This window comes from Pelophylax lessonae, assembly GCF_965119305.1.
Source record: "Pelophylax lessonae genome assembly, chromosome: 6".
In the NCBI taxonomy this organism is placed as follows: domain Eukaryota; kingdom Metazoa; phylum Chordata; class Amphibia; order Anura; family Ranidae; genus Pelophylax; species Pelophylax lessonae.
The window spans coordinates 37,405,423-37,425,313 of NC_138773.1; the positions used below are offsets into that span (position 1 = coordinate 37,405,423).

General features: G+C 42.5%; 1 protein-coding gene across 1 annotated transcript in view; it reads right to left on the minus strand.

The window, feature by feature from the left end:
* The window catches only part of LOC309558532 (uncharacterized protein), a gene marked incomplete at its 3' end in the record, with an annotated part of 180,905 nt that overhangs the window by 41,982 nt on the left and 119,032 nt on the right, over window positions 1–19,891 (minus strand). Inside the window, exons 4-6 of the mRNA XM_082261612.1 lie at window positions 11,959–12,072; window positions 5,611–5,982; window positions 826–1,128 (exon numbers count right to left, since the gene is read on the minus strand). Of these exons, the coding sequence (XP_082117738.1) occupies window positions 826–1,128; window positions 5,611–5,982; window positions 11,959–12,072 (789 nt within the window). The remainder of the gene's footprint in view (window positions 1–825; window positions 1,129–5,610; window positions 5,983–11,958; window positions 12,073–19,891) is intronic.

Sequence of the window (19,891 nt, forward strand, 5' to 3'; positions counted from 1 at the left end):
AGACGTTATATTTTGTCTGATGTGCTTTTATCAAGAACTCGTTTGTAAGCATTTTTATTGTACTATTTTACATAAACCTTTTAAAAGGATAATTCACTAGGCCGGTGCACCCCTGTGTTTGTTTGTTGTTTATACTAGCTCAATGCTCCCTGGGTGTATAGTTTCCTCGGCAATACAAATAACAGTCTGCATTCAGTCTAGAACTATATTTCCCACAATCCCATTCGCACACTTCCTGTGAAAAACGATCCTCTTCTGTAAGCAGCCTTAAACGGGCACTCTGTCAACGTCAATAATAACAGTAACCTAAATATATGTATACGTTTGCAATATATATATATATGGTAGTCTGGTCCCGGCTACACATGTAAAATCTTTAAGAAACTCTTTTTAACTTCTTTTTAGGTGTCTATACTGATTAAAACCCAGTAATACATTGTCTCCCCCTGCTCTGCACATGCTTAGTTGCTCTCCATTTTTAGGCAGTGTTTAGTTTGTAGAGGCCAATCTGCTGACAGCCTTAAAGCGGAATTAAACCCTCCTATCCTTTACAACTAACAATGCTGCTTCTATTTCATCTGCAACTGCCATGTTGCTGCACATGTGATCAGTTATGAGACCAGCCATTTGATGGTTGGACAGTTTGGTTGAGGACACAAGCAATGTGACAGCAATTTCGGCATTCCAGGAATGTAACTGTTTTTTTATACCTTCAGCAAAATGGCCGCCTTCAGCAAGAAGCAAGTTGTTATGGGTAAAGTTCCACTTTAATGTCAATAGTCTGGGCACACGTGCATTTTTAAAGTAAACAGTAAACAGTGATACCTTTTAAAGACAGTTCCTGATATCCTGGCTGATCCAGAGATCCGTGAGTCCAGGTCGCTCGTACTTTAAAACCAGGATCCATGAAGAGTTGGCAGGGGATCCTACAGATACTGTTACATTGAAAGGTGCCATCACTGCCATGTTCTATTTTCGGAGTAGACGGCAGTTCTTGGTTGTTTCCAACTCCACAGTTCCATTGTATCTGGACATTTCCAGGATAAAAGTTCTCCAGAGTCAGAGAAGACACAACATTTCCTGCGTCATCCAGGGACAGATCTATTGGCTCTTTTACTGATGGCTTTTCTGGAAAATGAAGTAAATAAGGCCTTTATTAATGATATAACAGACAGGGCTTTTTTTCAGTTCCACCACCTTTGGCTCAGGCCCTCTGCTCCCAGCTCATCACTAACACTTGTAAACACAGGGTTGTGGTTGAGTTCCTGCACCTTTTTTTCTGAGAAAAAAAGCCCTGATAACAGACATTTTATATCAGCAGTTTACATCTAGATAAATCCTAACACTGAAATTCTCTTATTTTCTGCCTTGTGGTCTGTTAACTCCCTTAGCGGTAACTCCGAGCGTGACTAGGGGTGTTTTTTTCATGCTAGGATCGGTATCCCCGAGTCACGCTCGGGGTAGATGTGCAGAGCGTGCAGCGGGGTTCTTTACCTTCTCCTGGCGATCCAGCGATGATCTCCCATTGCTGTGATCGCGCCCGAGATCCTCGCCGCGCCGTCCGTTGCTCTGATGACTTCCTGGTTCCGTTCCCTGCAGCAGCAATGGTGCATGGGAGCGGAACTGGGAGGGAAATTCAAATGTTGCACAAAACACACACACATAAAAAGGAAGTGATACAATGTAATCTGAGAGGATTACACTGTATCACCTTAGTATCAGAAAAATATCAAATATTATAAATTGTAAATTATAAATTATATTTTAGGTATTATATTTTAGGTATATATTTTATATTTTATAATATATTTATTATTAATATAATATTTATATTTTATAATATATATATATATATATATATATATATATTATAAATTATAAATATCAAAAAATTGTACCGCTTTTGGTACATAATTCCTGACATAATCATACCACCAGGGAGGTTAAACAAAGAATTCATAGAGGATTTTTGTATCTCTTCAATATAGTAAGTGCAACAAATATATCTGTGATCTTGCCAGAAATCTAGTGAGCTTGTAACGTTCTGTGCTCTGTGCCTTTACGTCACTAGTACATTATTCTCTCTCCTGCCCAGGTCATCTCTATAAATAAATTATATAACAGACAATCTATATCAGCAGGTAAAGTCTATGTAAACCCTAACTTATCTTATTTCCTCTCTTGTGGTCTGTTAAAAATAAAATTGATGGAGTTTTGTTATATCCCTTTAATAAGTGCAAAGAATATGTCTGTGATCCTGCCAAAAAGTCTGTGGTGCTTTCTGCATACTGCTGCATGAACAGGGCTGTTACTGTCATTAACCACGTCCTGCCTGGTCTATAGCAGAATGATGGCCAGGTAGAGGTTCCATTGTTCTGTGTGGATGTCATATTACATCCTTCCGAATGAGCATGGCGATCGGTGGTGCAATGTATCCCTCGGATAAAAAGCCAATGATGTAGGCTTTTTAGCATGTGTTCAGCTGTGTCCAATCAAAGCTGATCAAAGTGTAAATAGGAAATGCAGGTTAATTGCATTCCTCTCCTAATGCGCTGTCAGCAGGGCCGCTGATAGGGGGGGACCACCAGCCCTCTTGTAGGGGGCCCGAGCACACAGGGGGGCCCACACAGAGAGGGGGATTAGTGATGGACAACAAATACAGAAATCTTCCTCCAGCACCTGAATCTGATCTGTCCCTCTCCCTGCTATCAGCTTTTATCTGTTGAGAAAGAGACAGTTGTCCCTTACTAATCCCCCTCCCTTGTGTGCCCCCCCCCCAGCACTTATCTCTGCTCAGGAGTTTATTTGTAAATTGTAACTTTGTTTCTCTCTCTCTGTCTCTCTGATCACTGAGCTCCAACTTGTATATTGTAGCCTGTATATTTTTCTCATCTCATCTTCTTTTTTATTTAACATAGTTTTTTTTTTTTTTTTTTTTAGATTTAGCAGGAATTATGTGAGTTATGTTATATTTGTGTCTGATAATAGTGATTTTATTGTAATTTTAGCTAAATACTGTATATCTTTAATATTTTCTTGGGGGGGCCCTGCCTGCTAGTCTGTACGGGGCCCCGCGATTTCTAACAGCAGCCCTGGCTGTCAGCGGATAAGCGGCTTTGAACACAAGGGAGATCTGCACTGATAATAATTATCAGTGCAGCCTCATCAGTGATGCCCACCAGTGCCCACCAGTGATGCCTGTCAGTGTCTCTTCATCAGTGCCGCCTGTCAATGCCCATCATTGCCGCCTATCAGTGCCCATCAGTGCTGCAAATTAGTGCCTCCTAATCAATGCCGATCAGTGCCACCTCATCAGCACACATCAGTGAAGGAAAAAAATGACTTAACAAAATTTTAATTCAAAATTTTCAGAAATGAAAGGTGCTCTATCGGATTAAGGTCAGGACTCTGTGCAGGGCAGTCAAGTTCCTCCACCCCAAACCCACTCATCCATGTGTTTATGAACCTTGTTTGTGCACTGGTCCAAATCATTTAGTGCAGGGGGATTATGGTGTGGGGCTGTTTTATAGGCTTGGCCCCTTAGTTCCAGTAACGGGAACTATTAAGGCGTCAGCATACCAAGACATTTTGGAAAATTTCATGCTCCCAACTTTGTGGGAACAGATTGGGGATGGCCCCTTCCTGTTCCAACCTGACTGCGCACCAGTGCACAAAGCAAGGTCCATAAAGACATGGATGAGCAAGTTTGGGGTGGAGGAACTTGACTGGCCTGCACAGAGTCCTTACCTCAACCCGATAGAGCACCTTTGGTATGAATTGGAGTGCAGACTGCGTGCCAGGCCTTCTCTCCAACATCAGTGCCTGACCTCACAAATGCCCTTCTGTAAGAATGGTCAAATATTCCCATAGACAGATTCCTAAACCTTGTGGACAGCCTTCCCAGAAGAATTGAAGGTGTTATAGCTGCAAAGGGTGGGCCAACTCAATATTGAACCCTACGGACTAAGACTGGGGTGCCATTAAAGTTCATGTGTGTGTAAAGGCAAACGTCCCAATACTTTTGGTCAGGCCCGTCACGTCAAGGCAGGCAAAGCAAGCAATTGCTTGTGGCCCCGAGCTGGCCTGAGGCCCCAAGACCCAAGACACAGACTGACATTATCCCAAAAACCCAAAACACAAACGCCGCGGCCACGCGCCGCGCCTCACACACACAGGCCGGCCTCACACACAGGCGGCCTGTGACAGGCCGGCGGGCGGGCGCACAGAGGAGGAGCGGTATGACGTCACATGGCGCCGGCTCACTACGGGGAGAGTGCGCAGCGGTGGCGCGCATCTGCGCAGTGCGCACCAGCCCCGCCCCAGCCTAGGCGGCCTAAAGCGCGCGCGGGAGTGGTGCCACCCCACCAGGCCCGCGAACTTCGCCAGGGAAAGACACACCATCACATCACATCCTCCTCACACACGTGGACCGGACCAGGCCAGCGACAGGTATGAGATCACACTGACAGTCTGCCACTCCATTTTTTCGTGCAAAAATTGGACCAATTGGGAACAATACCTACCTGTTAACAGACAGCTGGATAGTCCCATAGCATAAGAAAAAAGTCCCCCTGGTATCATCTAGGGCACATGGTGGGGGAACGGGAGGGGCGATAATATCTGGCAACTTGTTGTATAGGGGTCACTTAAGTTTAGTGAAAAATATAAAGTGTGGGTGAACTTAAACTGTATGGATATGCTGTGGTTCCTGTAGGGTTTGCGTGTGTACGGGGGGGCCTCCATGTCCATTTTGCTTGGGGCCCCCAAATTCCTTCAAACGGCCCTGCTTTTGGTAATATAGTGTATTCCATTTGTGAGAGAGGGAGGAGGGAAGAGGCAGGGGAGCCAAACATGACCTAAAGGGTGAAGATCAGCTTTGACCCCGTTCACACAGGGGCGACGCTACTTGCTGGGGCGACCTCGGCGCGACATAAATCCGACTTCATATCATTGAAGTCAATGCAGGTCGCCCCAAAGTAGTACAGGACCCTTTTTCTAAGTCGGAGCGACTTGTGTCGCTCCTATTAGAACGGGTCCTGTGCTAATCAATGGCAGGCGACCCACCGCGACATGTCAGGCGACCAAGTCGCCTGACAAGTCGCGCTAGTGTGAACCGGGTCTAAAGTTTTTACTAAAAATAACAGTACCATACAGCTCTTCATGCTGATATGAAATTATCTTGCATTGATCAGTTAAACTTTTTTTTTTTTTTGTTTTATTTATAATTACTGTTTTTACACTTCCTGTTTTTTTATTTTTTTGTTTTTTTTAGGGCATTGGTGATGTAACCAGAGCCTCCCAGCTGTTCCAGGAGGCAGCCCTAGAGTTCTAGACAGAGTTACAGGAAGACAGTAGAAAGGAAGGTAGGAAGGAGGGTAGTAGGAAGTTATCAGGAGGAAAAAGAAATGTAGGTAAAGAATGAAAAGCCTGCACTTATCTGTAAGTACCTGTTTGCATTTTCATTACCAAACATTTGCCTTTGTTGTAATGTTGTTTGATATGGGTGAATATGATATGGGTGAAGTTCCGCTTTAACATTTAGTCCTATTGTATTAATAATATTGTACAGAACAATGCAAAAGATACTGTATACTAATAAAGTTTCCTTACTATAGCAGAAACTGAAGTTCAGCGTTTCTTCCTTACATTTCCCACCACATTGGAGTTTACATTTGATCTCTGTGTTCTTGTGACTGGATATGGTTGGGTTGAAGCTCAGCACAGTGACAGCATTTTGGAGTCCATTGACCTGTGTCAGGTCAGTTTTTACAGTATATTCATGGTTTATTAATGGTCCGGCTTCTTCGTCTTTCCACATCTGACTCTCCGGGATTGTAATCTGCATTTGGCCCTCTTCTGTAACCATCCAGGTGACCTGTACCACATCTAGACACTTGGATGCCATACAATATAACCTGATCTTCTCTTCATTTCCCCGTACATGTTCCTCGTGGATGTGACTTACCCAAAAATGCCGGAAGTCTGTAAAAAAAAGAAAATAAAGCCACTGTAAGAAACCCATACTTGGTTTCCATCCCCAAGATGTACTTCCTTAAGATGTGCACTTTGTTTTTTTCTGGGGGGGAAACCTTGACTTGTTCATTACTGCAGTGATCAAAAGATGCTGGGGGTGTGGGCCTCTCTGATATCCATTAATTTCATCAGACTAATGCCCTAGTTTGTATTTTTTTAATGGAATATGGGGGTGTGAGATAAGCTCTGGGTCCCTTTGGAGAAAATGCTAGCAGGCAGGACCCTGGCAGGTGTCGCCTGGCTCTCAAGGTGCTTCAGGGCCCTCTGTGGGTATTTATACCCCTTATGCATGGCAACTCTTATTCTGCAAGTTTGGGATCATTTGACCAGAAACGGTTTCTGGGGGTCCATTTCTGTCTCCCTTGATACCACTATGGGGAGTACCTGATATTTACCTGTGGGGAATGTTCAATCTTTTTTTAAAGGATGGGGGACACAATGAGGTTAAGTGTTTTTGCTTTCTTGGCAGTTCTGGTTCTAAAATTTGGATTCGCTGCATTGAGAATGGGGTCCCTCTCCCCTAGACTCTTGGAAATTGACTGCATAGTTTTAGCATAGTCTAGGAAAACTGTTTTTGTTGCAAAAACCCTACCCCCTTTGAATTGGTGGATCAAAAATCTGCTTCTCTCTTCGGCCCAGCTCAGACACCTATAAGTTGCTTTTAGAGAAAGTATGTCAGACTATTCCATATTATGTTAGGGTGTGGGAGAATCATTTGAGATTGGCATTTTCAGAGGGAGTGGTCTTTGTGTTTGTCAAGCTGACTCACACCACTTTCATTCATACATTTCTGTATTTCATATATACCCAACAGTAGCAGAGTGCTGGCAGGGATGTGGTGGGTGAGGTACATTTCCACACCTGTGGTGGAAATGCCCTTACCTTAGACCTTACTAAAAAGGGGTGAGAGACTTTATTGTGAAGGCCAAAGTATACTATATATCGAATCTTGTGGTTCTTTTTCATGCCGCCCCTATGTCTATTGGGTCATATAAAGCCTGATACCATTATTAAGGGAACAAAGTAGAGCCCTACATTGTCAGAGTGGCTTACTAGACTTAAGCCTAGTACACACGCAACGATTATCGGCCGATCGATCGTCCGTCTTTTGTCCAGAGTGGTGTTTTGTTGGTTGGAATGTGCCTAGACTGCACGCAAATTTTCTCGCCCGACAAAATTCTACTTCAGAAGTGATGTCATGTGTTGGTTTGCTTTCTTTGTGTTCTTTCTTCTCTGAGCATGCCCAGACTTGCTCATTCGATTTTTCCCTGTCGAAATCTGTACTGACTGCATGAAAATCGTCCGTGTTTTGACGGCGGACAAAAATTTTATAGCCTGCACACCAGATTTTTTTCGGCTGAAAAGTCGGAGTTGGTTGTCGGAAGCATCATACTAACAAGCCAAAAATCGGCAGATCGGTCGTCAGACGAAAATTCCCTGCCGATTTTCGACACATGTGTACGGGGCTTTAGACTTATCAGGGAAGCTGAGGAAAGGATAAGTGGGATGCAAGATCTTTATGAGCACTTTTATAAATCTTGAGCCCCTTGAGTTGAATATACCTACTCTACAGCATGTAAGACAACCATGTTGGCTTCCTAATTGTGGTCGTCTTTGTAATCTTGAGGGGGTCTTATATGTTTGGGCAATAAAACTGGACATGTGTGATGACAAGACTGGTGGATCTTTATTGGATTTTCCCTTTTCTTCTTTTCTGGTTTTGCAACTCTGCTATAAGTCTCCTATTGTTAGTGTTTCCTACTTTTCTGAACTCCTATGCAAGTAAAATCACGAAACATGTAATTGTTTTTTCTAGCAAACTCATGTTGTGATTAGGCTGGAGTTGTACTCACTTTTAAAGCTGTTCTTCCAGCAAATGCATATGTTGTGTCCAGGCCATGTGCTCACTTTTAAGGCTATAATTCCTGTAAAGCTGATTCAAATACAGTATCTTACAAAAGTGAGTACACCCCTCACATTTTTTAAAATATACTATTTCATTTATAGGAAAGCCCCTTCATTACGAGATCATGTGGCACCAGGGGTGGTGGATCCCCCAGTGGCTGTGGACAACAGGCTGTTTCCTTTCTTAAAGGGCTTCTATGCATGTGGCAAATGCGCAGCATGCAGGAATTCCAAAACTAATCATAAAAAGAGAAAAGAATCCACTGCCACTGCTACTCAGGAGGTACATTTGATAAAGGATCTTGTAACCTGCGGCAAACAAGGCGTAGTTTATATGCTGGAGTGTGGGTGTGGGTTACAATACATCGGGAGAACATCTAGGGCCCTCCATATACGAGTGGGGGAACACATCAGTAAGATCAGACAAAGCAAAACAAATCATAGTGTCCCTAGACATTTCAAAAACTGTCATCAGTGTGATCCAACAGGTTTAAAATTCTGGGGCTTGAAGAAAGTGTAGCATCACTGGAGGGGAGGTAACTTCATACGCCAACTGAGCCGTAGAGAATCCTATTGGATCTATCATACACATGTATTGACACCAGATGGTTTAAACGTAGATTTTGATTTAAATTGCTTTATTTCTAACAGGTAGTGGCATTTTTAGAGAGTTGTTATATTTATGTATTTTGTTTTTTTTTTTGCAGTTGTTAGTTTTGCATATTAACAATTCTTTCTGATTTATTAATAATTCTTTTTCTGATTAATTGTGATTATTGTTTTATATGTTTGTTGAAGATATACGAAGCTTACGTCATACTCAATTATATATATATATGTAATTTTATACAATATACTTTTATGTGGGGTTATTATTTGTATTCATGGCCGGATGTCATGCTTCTGGTAAACAGGCTTCTGTCCGTGTAATTCATAATGTACCCCTTTTTATCTATTTTTATTTTACATTCATGGGCTATCTGCATTTGGTGCCCAGTGTCCTATTTAGCAGGCTTTTCAGTGTTTTTTACTTCCGTGGTCCACAGGAAGTAGGGCGTAGTGGCGCTGTCTCCCTGCTTCCTGGTAGCCGGCTCTAGCGTCCTGTTGCTAGGGTACGGCAAATTTAATGAGCGGGGAATGACGTATCTCCAACCCCGCTGACGAAGTCACGCCCATTGACGTAACGCGTATGGGGGGAGGAGTCTGACGTCACCCGCGGCCGCCCGGCGTGGATGTTATTCAGTAACATGCCTGCATCTAGCACTGTGACAGTGCTTTATTTGTAAGTGAATTTTACCTATTCTTAATTAATATCATGTGAGACAGAGATCTTCTTTACTCTCTACTTATGATCGGATGACATTCCCATATCAAGCCAAGGTCTTATACAGGAGGATTGGTGTCTGCAGTGCTATTGTATGGTGTGGTGACCCCTAGAGGTCGTTTGCTGGAGGTGAGAGGCAGTAATATTCTGTGGTGGAAGGGTTCACTTGTGAAACAACGGTGTATGTTACTCACCTTTCTACACTGAAGGCATCTCCTCTTTTTGGACTTTTATGGACTTTCATACCACTGTGTGTTATGATTATTATTATTGTCATCATTTTAAGCGCTGCGCTATTGTACTCTTCATCTATGTGCCTTTACGTCACTAGTACAAAATTCTCTCTCCTGCCCAGGTCATCTCTATAAATAAATTATATAACAGACAATCTATATCAGGAGGTAAAGTCTATGTAAACCCTAACTTATCTTATTTCCTCTCTTGAGGTCTGTTAAAAATAAAATTGATGGAGTTTTGTTATATCCGTTTAATAAGTGCAAAGAATATGTCTGTGATCCTGCCAAAAAGTCTGTGGTGCTTTCTGCATACTCCTGCATGAACAGGGCTGTTACTGTCATTAACCACGTCCTGCCTGGTCTATAGCGGAATGATGGCCAGGTAGAGGTTCCATTGTTCTGTGTGGATGTCATATTACATCCTTCCGAATGAGCATGGCGATCGGTGGTGAAGTGTGTCCCTCGGATAAAAAGCCAATGATGTAGGCTTTTTAGCATGTGTTCAGCTGTGTCCAATCACAGCTGATCAAAGTGTAAATAGAAAATGCAGGTTAATTGCATTCCTCTCCTAATGCGCTGTCAGCGGATAAGCGGTTTTGAACACAAGGGATATCTGCACTGATGATAATTATCAGTGCAGCCTCATCAGTGATGCCCACCAGTGCCCACCAGTGATGCCTGTCAGTGTCTCTTCATCAGTGCCGCCTGTCAATGCCCATCATTGCCGCCTATTAGTGCCCATAAATGCAGTACCGTCTATCAGTGCCAATAAGTGCTGCTGGTCAATGCTGCCTATCAGTGCCGCCTATCAGTTCCTATCAGTGCTGCAAATTAGTGCCTCCTAATCAGTGCCGATCAGTGCCACCTCATCAGCACACATCAGTGAAGGAAAAAAATACTTTTTTACAAAATTTTAATTCAAAATTTTCAGAAATGAAAGGTGTTCTATTGGGTTGAGGTCAGGACTCTGTGCAGGCCAGTCAAGTTCGTCCAACCCAAACTCGCTCATCCATGTGTTTATGAACCTCGCTTTGTGCACTGGTCCAAATCATTTGGTGGAGGGGGGATTATGGTGTGGGGCTGTTTTTTAGGATTGGCCCCTTAGTTCCAGTTAAGGGAACTCTTAAGGCGTCAGCATACCAAGACATTTTGGAAAATTTCATGCTCCCAACATTGTGAAAACAGTTTGGGGATGGCCCCTTCCTGTTCCAATATGACTGAGCACCAGTGCACAGACCAAGGTCCATAAAGACATAGATGAGCAAGTTTGGGGTGGAGGAATTTGACTGGCCTGCACAGAGTCCTGACCTCAACCTGATAGTACACCTTTGGTATGAATTGGAGTGCAGACTGCGTGCCAGGCCTTCTCTCCAACATCAGTGCCTGACCTCACAAATGCCCTTTCTGGAAAAATGGTCAAACATTCCCATAGACACACTCCTAAACCTTGTGGACAGCCTTCCCAGAAGAGTTGAAGCTGTTATAGATGCAAAGGGTGGGCCAACTCAATATTGAACCCTACTGACTAAGACTGGGTTGCCATTAACATTTATGTGCGTGTAAAGGCAGGCGTCCCAAAACTTTTGGTAATATAGCGTATTCCATTTGTGAGAGAGGGAGGAGGGAAGAGGCAGGGGAGCCCAACATGACCTAAAGGGTGAAGATCAGCACTCATACGAGAAGGCTGTTACACGTTCTCACAAACCTTGGGGGTACCAGATTGTGTGAATTTCCATAGAGAGGCACTGTTCGGCAGCCTTGTAAATAAAAGCTTTTGCTTTGAGGAGTTGGACATGAGGTCCATTATGCTCCTAAAGGGGGACTTGAACTGTGTAGCAAGGGCCGGACTAGGATTTTTTTGTATCATTTATATTTTTTTATTCTGTAGAATCACTGTCAAATTTGTTGGTGCTTGGAATGCAAATCTAACTTTTTGAGTGAACCATGCTTTACAGATTGGCCTTGGTCCAGCCATGTAGCTTCATATATTTGCAAATGTACGCAACAGAAACCTCTGTTTACCCAAATTGTTAAATTGGTTTGGATTTCCCTTTTCAGTAACTAGCTAAAAAGAGTACTAGGGAATTTAGTATATTGTTCTGTGCATTGCCCTGTCCATGTGTACCTTTCATTCCCAAGTCACAAACCAATATGAAAAGCTTCAATGTTTGCTTTGTTGGGTTTAGTGCAGACACAGACTGAGTGCCTTTGGCTGCCACTGAGTGACTTTGGGCTTCTGGTGTGTTTTGGGAGACAATGGGCTACCTCCAAGACCTACTTGCTCTCGATTTATTTATTTCTGTATACAGTACGTCCTTTGTTGGGAGCTCAGTTAGTCACACTGCCATGTCAAGGTAACTCTGTAATAAATGTATATACTGGCTATTACAGTAAGACATACGCTACAATAAAAAGTATAAAACTACACACATGGAGAGAGCTGTATTGTAATCCACTCACATTTCTTATCTCTGATGTACTTCCATAAAATGAAACAAGTGGCAGCAAGTGATATGATTAGTAAGCTGATAAATACAGCAGTTAGTCCCAAATGGCAGTGTCGTTTGCATTCATCTGCAAGTAGAAAGAAAAAAAAAAACATATAACCAAGTATTAAAAACGCTTCAACAATGCAGCAATGATATTGATGTGCCAAAAACTGGAAACCTTTCTAATAATAGTGATAAAGGCAGTGAGTATTTAGAATGGTGGTCATAAACCCTAACCATCAGGGTAGGGTAGGCCAATGAAAGAGGAAAACTTCTTCCACTACCTACACTATGGTGTCCTTTTATGAACGGGAGAATTTTTTTCTCCATTGGCTTCTCTACAGTTCTCCGGGGAAAATGATCACATCTGGCACCCATTTTATGAATTGGAGAACTTCAGTTCGCCCAGGGTGATCAGAGGAGAACAGTTTTCTCGGAGATCTGTGTAGAAGTCAATGGGGCGTCTGTAATCTCGTGAGACAAAGCGAGATTACAGTAGTATGAAAATCCCTGGCGCGCTTTAACAAGCAGAGATAAATTATCACTGCTGAGTACAGGAGGTTAATAAATAATAGTCCCCTTACATAAATATATATATATATATACACTGAATACACACACACATACATTGTATATATATATACACATTAAATATATATCTACATGTATGTGTGTATATATATACATAAATATGGCAGGGGGACATGATTACTGTGTTGGGGGGTCTGAACGAGGAAGAAGGACGTCCATAATCTTCCTTTTTCCCCCTCAGTTCTCCCCCAATTCTGTCTTCACTCCCCGCTTCACAAGCTCCAAACTGGTGAACCCGGGAGTGTGAATTCTGGCACAGATCGCCAGTGAAGTGCGGGGATCGCAGCTTCATAGCCTGGCTGTTTCTGTGTCAGTCAATGACAGATTCCCGTGTGAAGAGATGATCAGCAGAGAACATGTTCTCCCCCGATCATTTCTGTTTCATAAACTGAGAATGATCGGAAATGAGCTGTGATCAGCAGGATCACTGCTCATCTCCGTTTCATAAAAGGACACCTATATGGCCAAACATTTGTGAACACCTATCATATCTATGTGAGATTTTTGGGTATCCCACTCCAAAACTATGGGCACTAACATGGTGACCCCCTAGCTTTGTAGCCTCCACTATTTAAGGCGTTCAACAAGATTTTGGAGCATGACTGTTGGACTTTGTGTCTATTGAGCCTATTTTGTAGTATTAACACTACCATTTACTGGAAACACCTGAATGCAAAGAATTGATGAGGTTTTCACATGCTCTTGGACTCAAAGTGTAGATGTCAACAAACCTTTGGCCATATACGTAGTGTACTTCAGAAAATTATCAAGGGAGAGGCAGAGTTGTCTCAGATCCAGTGTTAATTTTGGCAACAAATTTCAATTTAGTTTTAGTCTAATGCCCCATACACACGTGCAGATTATCTGAAGACTTTTGTCTGCAGACTTACCAAAACCATATAATATGAGGTCAAACCTAAACACTTTCAATTTGTATGCAATCTGGCGGGCCCTTGCACTACATAGAAAAGGTAAATCTGCAGACAAAAGTCTGCAGATAATCTGCACGTGTGTATGGGGCATTAGTCTTAGGACTAAAATTGCATTTTAGTTTTAGTCCCATTTTAGTCTTCTGCAAGTGTTTTAGTTTTAGTCGTATTGAGTCGACTAAAACTCCAGTACATTTTAGTCGAATAAAACGTCCTACATTTTAGTCGACTAAAACGGCCTACATTTTAGTCGACTATAACTCATTTTAGTCATCTATAACTCATTTTAGTCATCTATATGGGTGTAGTTCAGTTGTAATTTGTAATGCATTATTTAAGCATTTCTCTACAATTTCCAAACTCATTATATACTACTGCTGGTCCTGGAGTGAAAAATCTAATATGTTATTATTTATGGTATTAAGCTTTGAGCATGCACCAGTGTTAATTTTGGCAGCAAATTTCGATTTAGTTTTAGTTATAGTCTTTTGACTAAAATGCCATTTTAGTTTTAGTCGTATTTTAGTCTTAAGACTAAAATGCCATTTTAGTTTTAGTTGTATTTTAGTCATCTGAATTGTTTTAGTTTCAGTCGTATTTTAGTCGACTAAAATTGTGTTAATTTAGTCGACGAAAACGTTTTAGTCGGTTTTATTCGACGAAATTAACACTGCTCAGATGCAGGTGCAGGCCCCTCTAACTCCTTTTCACAAAACTCCATGGGTTCCTGGACATGAACATGGTTTCTCTGCTTTCCTCACTCAGCAACATCAGAGAGGCCACACCTGAGGAGGCAGAGGTAGTTGGCAAGTGATCTGCAGCCAAGTCGCGAGAGGCCCTCCACTAAACCAGTCCGAGCCTATCAACGCACAGCTCCTCTGGAAGACCAGGCTGCTGGAAGAGCACCGCCTAACTGCTACTAAAGTACTATAATTCCAGTGAGGTGTCTCTGTGTTTTTGGATCCCTCCAGCTATTCAAGTGTGTTACTAGAGCTACCCTGGACTTCACACACAATGCTTTTTATAAAAATAAGCACAAATAGCTGTTTGTTTTCTACACCCTTTTCAGTGATACTAATTTAAGCTATTCTTTTGGTCTTAAAAATACTTTGTTTTATAGATACTATGCTATACAGTCACATGTTACCCTGACTGAACCACGGAGACATTGCTGTGAAGAATCCATGTTGTTTGTGCAGGTTTCATAATCTGTTTTGTATTTTTGTGCAGTGTCTACATGCTGATAGTTAACTGCGTTTGTTAGCAACTCTATTTCCCTACACTTCTGTTACTAATTATCACCTTTACCACTTTCTATTTACTGACCCTAATTGCCGGCATTCCTCCGTTCCACCATGCCCAGATACACACAAGGCCTTGGAAGCAACGCACTCAGACTCAAACATTGTGTGTCATAGAATTGTTACTTGTTTAACCACTTTAGCCCCGGAGGATTTGGCTGCTCAATGACCAGGCCCTATTTTGCAATTCGGCACTGCGTTGCTTTAACGGACAATTGGGCGATCGTGCGACGCTGTACCCAAACGAAATTGACGTCCTTTTTTTTCCCCACAAACAGAGCTTTCTTTTGGTGGTATTTGATCACCTGTGCGATTTTAAATTTTACGCTATAAACAAAAAAAATATTTTTCACATTTTTTTATATGAAATTCTTAAAAAATAAATGTAAAAATCAAAATTTTTTAACATTTAGGCCAATTTGTTTTCTGCTACATATTTTTGGTAAAAAAAAAAAAATCGCAATAAGCGTAAAAGTTATTGCATTTACTAACTACGGGAAAGATTTATGTCATTTTTATTGATTTTTTCTTTTTTTTACTTGTAATGGAGGCGATCTGCAATTTTTTTTGCGGGACTGCGACAAATCGGACCCCTAACTGACATTTTTGACACTTTTTGGGGTACCAGTGACATTACTACAGTAATCCAGTGCTAAAAATATGCACTGTTATTGTAAAAATGACACTGGCAGGGAAGGGGTTAACAGTATGTGTGATCAAGGGGTTAAATGTGTCCCTAGGGGCGTGATTCTAACTGTCAGGGGCATGGCTTGTGAAGTAATCACAGAGACATGCGATCCTACGGTATATAGCAGAATCACATAGCCTCTGTCATTACTTCAGGGAGAATGACAGATGGCTGTGTTTACATCAGCCATCTGTCCTTCTCTCTCAGCTGCGGGAGGTCGCGAGTGGCCGGTGGCCATCGGAGCCGCAGGTCACACGCACTGGCTCCCCAGCTAATGAGCCCCCTAGAGTCTCCTGAGCGAGCGACGTAGTATTACGTCACTTTGCCCAGAAGCGGCTGCCTGCTGCAGTAAAACTGCGGTGGGCGGTCTGTATGTGGTTAATTTCGGGTATTATACAGCATATACTGTATATTATGCAAAACAGGATATGGTTTACCGCCAATCAAGGCTAGGCTAAACACTTCCCCCATGTATAGACATATTTATAACATAACTCACCTGACAATGTACAGACAGTTCTTTAACAGTAAACAGGTTTTTACATCACTTTGTCCCAGACTCTAGCTTGCAGTTAGCACAAGACTGCAACAAGACTTCCTCTTTACTTCCTAAATTTCTGACTCTACAATCAATAATATAGTTAAGGGGGATACTCTAGCCTTAGGTTTCAAAAAAGCACAAAGCAGTGTAAATATTAGCAGGCTTTTCCAAGATCCCCACAGCCTTGAAGCACAGACAATCATAGTCTTCAGTGGGGCAAGGAGTGGGTGCCCTCTCATATAGAAGGTGAACACTGACTCGGAGGCAAGGTTACCATACCCATGCTGGGACAGTCGAGTAGTGCCTTCTCCAGTTCATCTGTTCCAAACATACACAGTGAAGTGTTACACTAGGACGCCTCACTACCAAAAGCCAAACAGTGGAGAAGCAAAGGGAAACAACCCTCCCATACCAGAACAAAATGTGGCCGAAGAAGCTGAAGAGACAGAAATCCCCAACTTGTCTGAGGAAGGCCTAGAAGTAGGCAAAGAAGTAGATGTAGGCCTTAGGTAAACTGAATGCATGCATGTACTGGAAGAGGATAACTGGACACAGACACAGAAAAATAATCTAGTAGTTGCCCCTCTAATAAAGGTATTATGGCTATGGGCCACCAGACTCAGAGAAATCAAGAAACTGCTGAGTAAATGGTTGCTTACAAAGTTGCACACTACTCACTATCGCAATGGGTATGTGAGAGGTTCAATTGCCCCCAGATACTACTGCTTAGAGGCTTAGCTCATGTGAAATTAATTCAATGGACCCATTACTTACAGAAATGGTCTGGAAATACTGTTCTGCCTCTCCAGTCTAAGCATTGAAAGTGTGATCTCTGTAACTTACAGTTGTGCTTGCTGAAATGACCATAGAGACATGTGATCCTATATAGCAGGATCACATGATCTCTATGATCATCCCAGGGAGAAGGACGGTCGGCTGTGTTTACAACAGCCGACCATCCTTCTCTCTCAGCGGGGAACGATCGCGGGTGTCAGGTGGCAATCGGAGCTGCCTGACACAGGCATCGGCTTCCCCGCTGACGAGCCGGGAGCACGCCGCCGCCATGCGCTCGCCCCCTAGACTCCTGGGAGCAAGCGCCGTACATGCGGCGGGCGGTCGTAAAGGTGTTAAAGGTGTATCACAAGGCATGTGAAACATGACAATCCCCGTCAAAATCTATGATGATTTCTATTATTAACAAACTTTAGTCCAAGTCCAAATATAAGTAAATAAAGATTCTTTTCCAGGAACATCTGCAAAACAAGAGGGAAGGGAAGAACAAGGGAAAACAATGCAAACATTAACACAGAACTTGCAAATGTTAGTCTCGAAGGTCCAGGCTGTGAACAAGGAAATCCATTTTCAGAGGGGAAGGCAGCAACATGCACCAATCCATCTCACTTCCCTTGGAATGAAGTTGGTAACTTGTGAGACTTGTCTTCCTCTTTGGGCAAAATAAGTACTAGTTCCTTTATAGTCCTGAAGTAAAGGTGTGCAGAACCTTCTTTCATTACTTTAACTTCTACTTTCCGTACTTTTCCGTCGTTACTTGACATAGTCTTTGTAATAAGACCCAGAGGCCAATGGTTGCGATTGGAATCTGTGTCTTTCAAGAGAACTATGTCTCCCACTTGTAGGTTGGGCTTGCTAGTTTGCCATTTACTGTGATTCTGAAGATTAGAAAGGTATTCCATCTTCCAGTGGTTCCAAAACACATCAGCAAGATGTTGAACCTGTTTCCATTGATGCTTGTAAACGTTAGCCACTATTCCTACAGAGGAACTCGATTACCCTATCTGGAGTTGTTCTAATGCTTTTAGAGACTGTTTCCAGGATTCCCACCTATGCTGTTTTGCCTTGGGTAAAGGGGTATCCCAGCCTGAGCTTTTTCTAAGTTGTCTCAGCAGTATCTTGCCTTGAATCAGGAGCTGCAGGAGGTTGAATGTCAGTGGAGACACGTGGAGCAGAGGGAGCCGAGAGAGACAGCAATGCAGGGGGAACTGAGAAACTGAAAGCAATGTTTTTATTGATTCACACTATGGAGCATTTATCCTTTCCTTTATGGTGAAACCTTGAGCCATTCGGACCCTCGGGATTGTGAGAGGATTATTGCCTTTGAGTGTCGCTTGCTGCTTCAATTTAAGGCTGTCGGCATCCTGTTTGGGTAATTTGGTGTTCCTCCTTGGGGTGGATATCCCGCTGGAATCGTCACGTATTGGTCCATATCTAGTGGCTGTTTTTGGCTTAATACCATTTGTCATCTGGTAAGCTGAATCGCATGTTGTGGTGATAAGTGCACTGCGGTGGAGGACAGCACACTACTTGCCTTTTTATAATTTTTCATCACTTCATTGGGACTGCTTTGTTCTATTACAAGGACTTACACATTGCTGAATTTCTTATGTTTATTCATGACTTACTTATTATTCATTTAAGATATTTATTTATCACTTTCACTTTTAGCGCAGATTTCTTTGCTTTTAGGTTTATTTTGTGTTATCTCACTTTAAAGCTGCAGCTTGCTGATTTATATTAGCGCGGTTATATATTGTTGCACATCTTGCCTTGAATGGTGAGAGGTGCTATAAAACCCAACGGATTATAAATGCTGTTCACTGTAGACAAAACTCCTCGCTTTGTGATGGGCTTGGCACAGGCTTATGCTTGAAATGTGAATGTATCTTGCTTAACATTCCAAAGTAATCCCAGACTGCGTTGTGTAAAGTTTCAGATCCTAGTTGTAATCTCTTCACACTGACAGCATAGTCATCAGAAGGAATGGCTCTCATGACCTTGTCACTGTTGGAGATGATTTTATGAAGTCTGAGGTTTGCATTGGCAAGCATGTTCTAGGTTCTAGTGAGAAGGTCAATAGCTTCTTAGGCAGAGATTTGAGTCCATCGTCTACATAGAAATTCCTTTTGACGAAGGAATTAGATCGTCGTGCATTAGATCCAAATTCCTTCTCACCCTCTTGAGCTGTTTTCCTCAGTCCATAAGTTGCTACTGCAAGAGAAGGACTGTTACCAAAAACATGTACCTTCATCTGGTAGTCTATGACTTCATCATTGACATTATTATGGCGGTACCATCGGAACCTGAGGAGGATTCTGTAGTCTTCACGGACGATGAAACAGTGAAACATTTGCTAAATGTCAGCCATAACCGCAATTGGCTCGTGTCTGAAGCGAAGTAAAACTCCTAAAAGATTGTTCAGATTAGGCCCAGTAAGAAAATTGTCATTGAGGGAGACACCTTCATGGCGAGTACTAGAGTTGAAGACCACCCTAATCTGATCAGGCTTGCGGGGATGGTAGATACCAAAGCATGGTAGATACCAACATTCTTCTCCTTCCTTAAGAGGAGGTGCAGGCTCAGCGTGATCTCTCTCAAACACCTTCTGCATAAAGTCCACAAAGTGCTTTTTCATTTCAGGCTTAGGGTTCAAACTGCGCTTCAAAGAAACAAACCGTTTTTTTTTTTCTTTTGTTTCTGGCTGCATGCTTACATTGATCCTCTATTTTTTCTATTTTGTGTATTGCTTCACTGCTGTTTTGTGTATCACTGTGGAACCCGGCTACATGTACATGCTCTATTGTGGCTGGGTCTGATGGGTGGCGTGGTTGGTTCCCCCCCCCCCCCCCGGCCCTGGGGTTCTCCTCCCCCTGTTCTCCAGCCTCCTGTTCTGTGGCCTCCCCATGCGCAATGTTATACCAAATTAAAGTGGTTTCTTGGAATGTGCGAGGCCTGAATAATAAATTTAAACATGCACTTTTGTTCAAATACCTTCAGTCCTCTAAACCTTCCTCCAAGAAACTCATCTGACGGGGAGCGCGATTTTGGCCCTTCGCAGA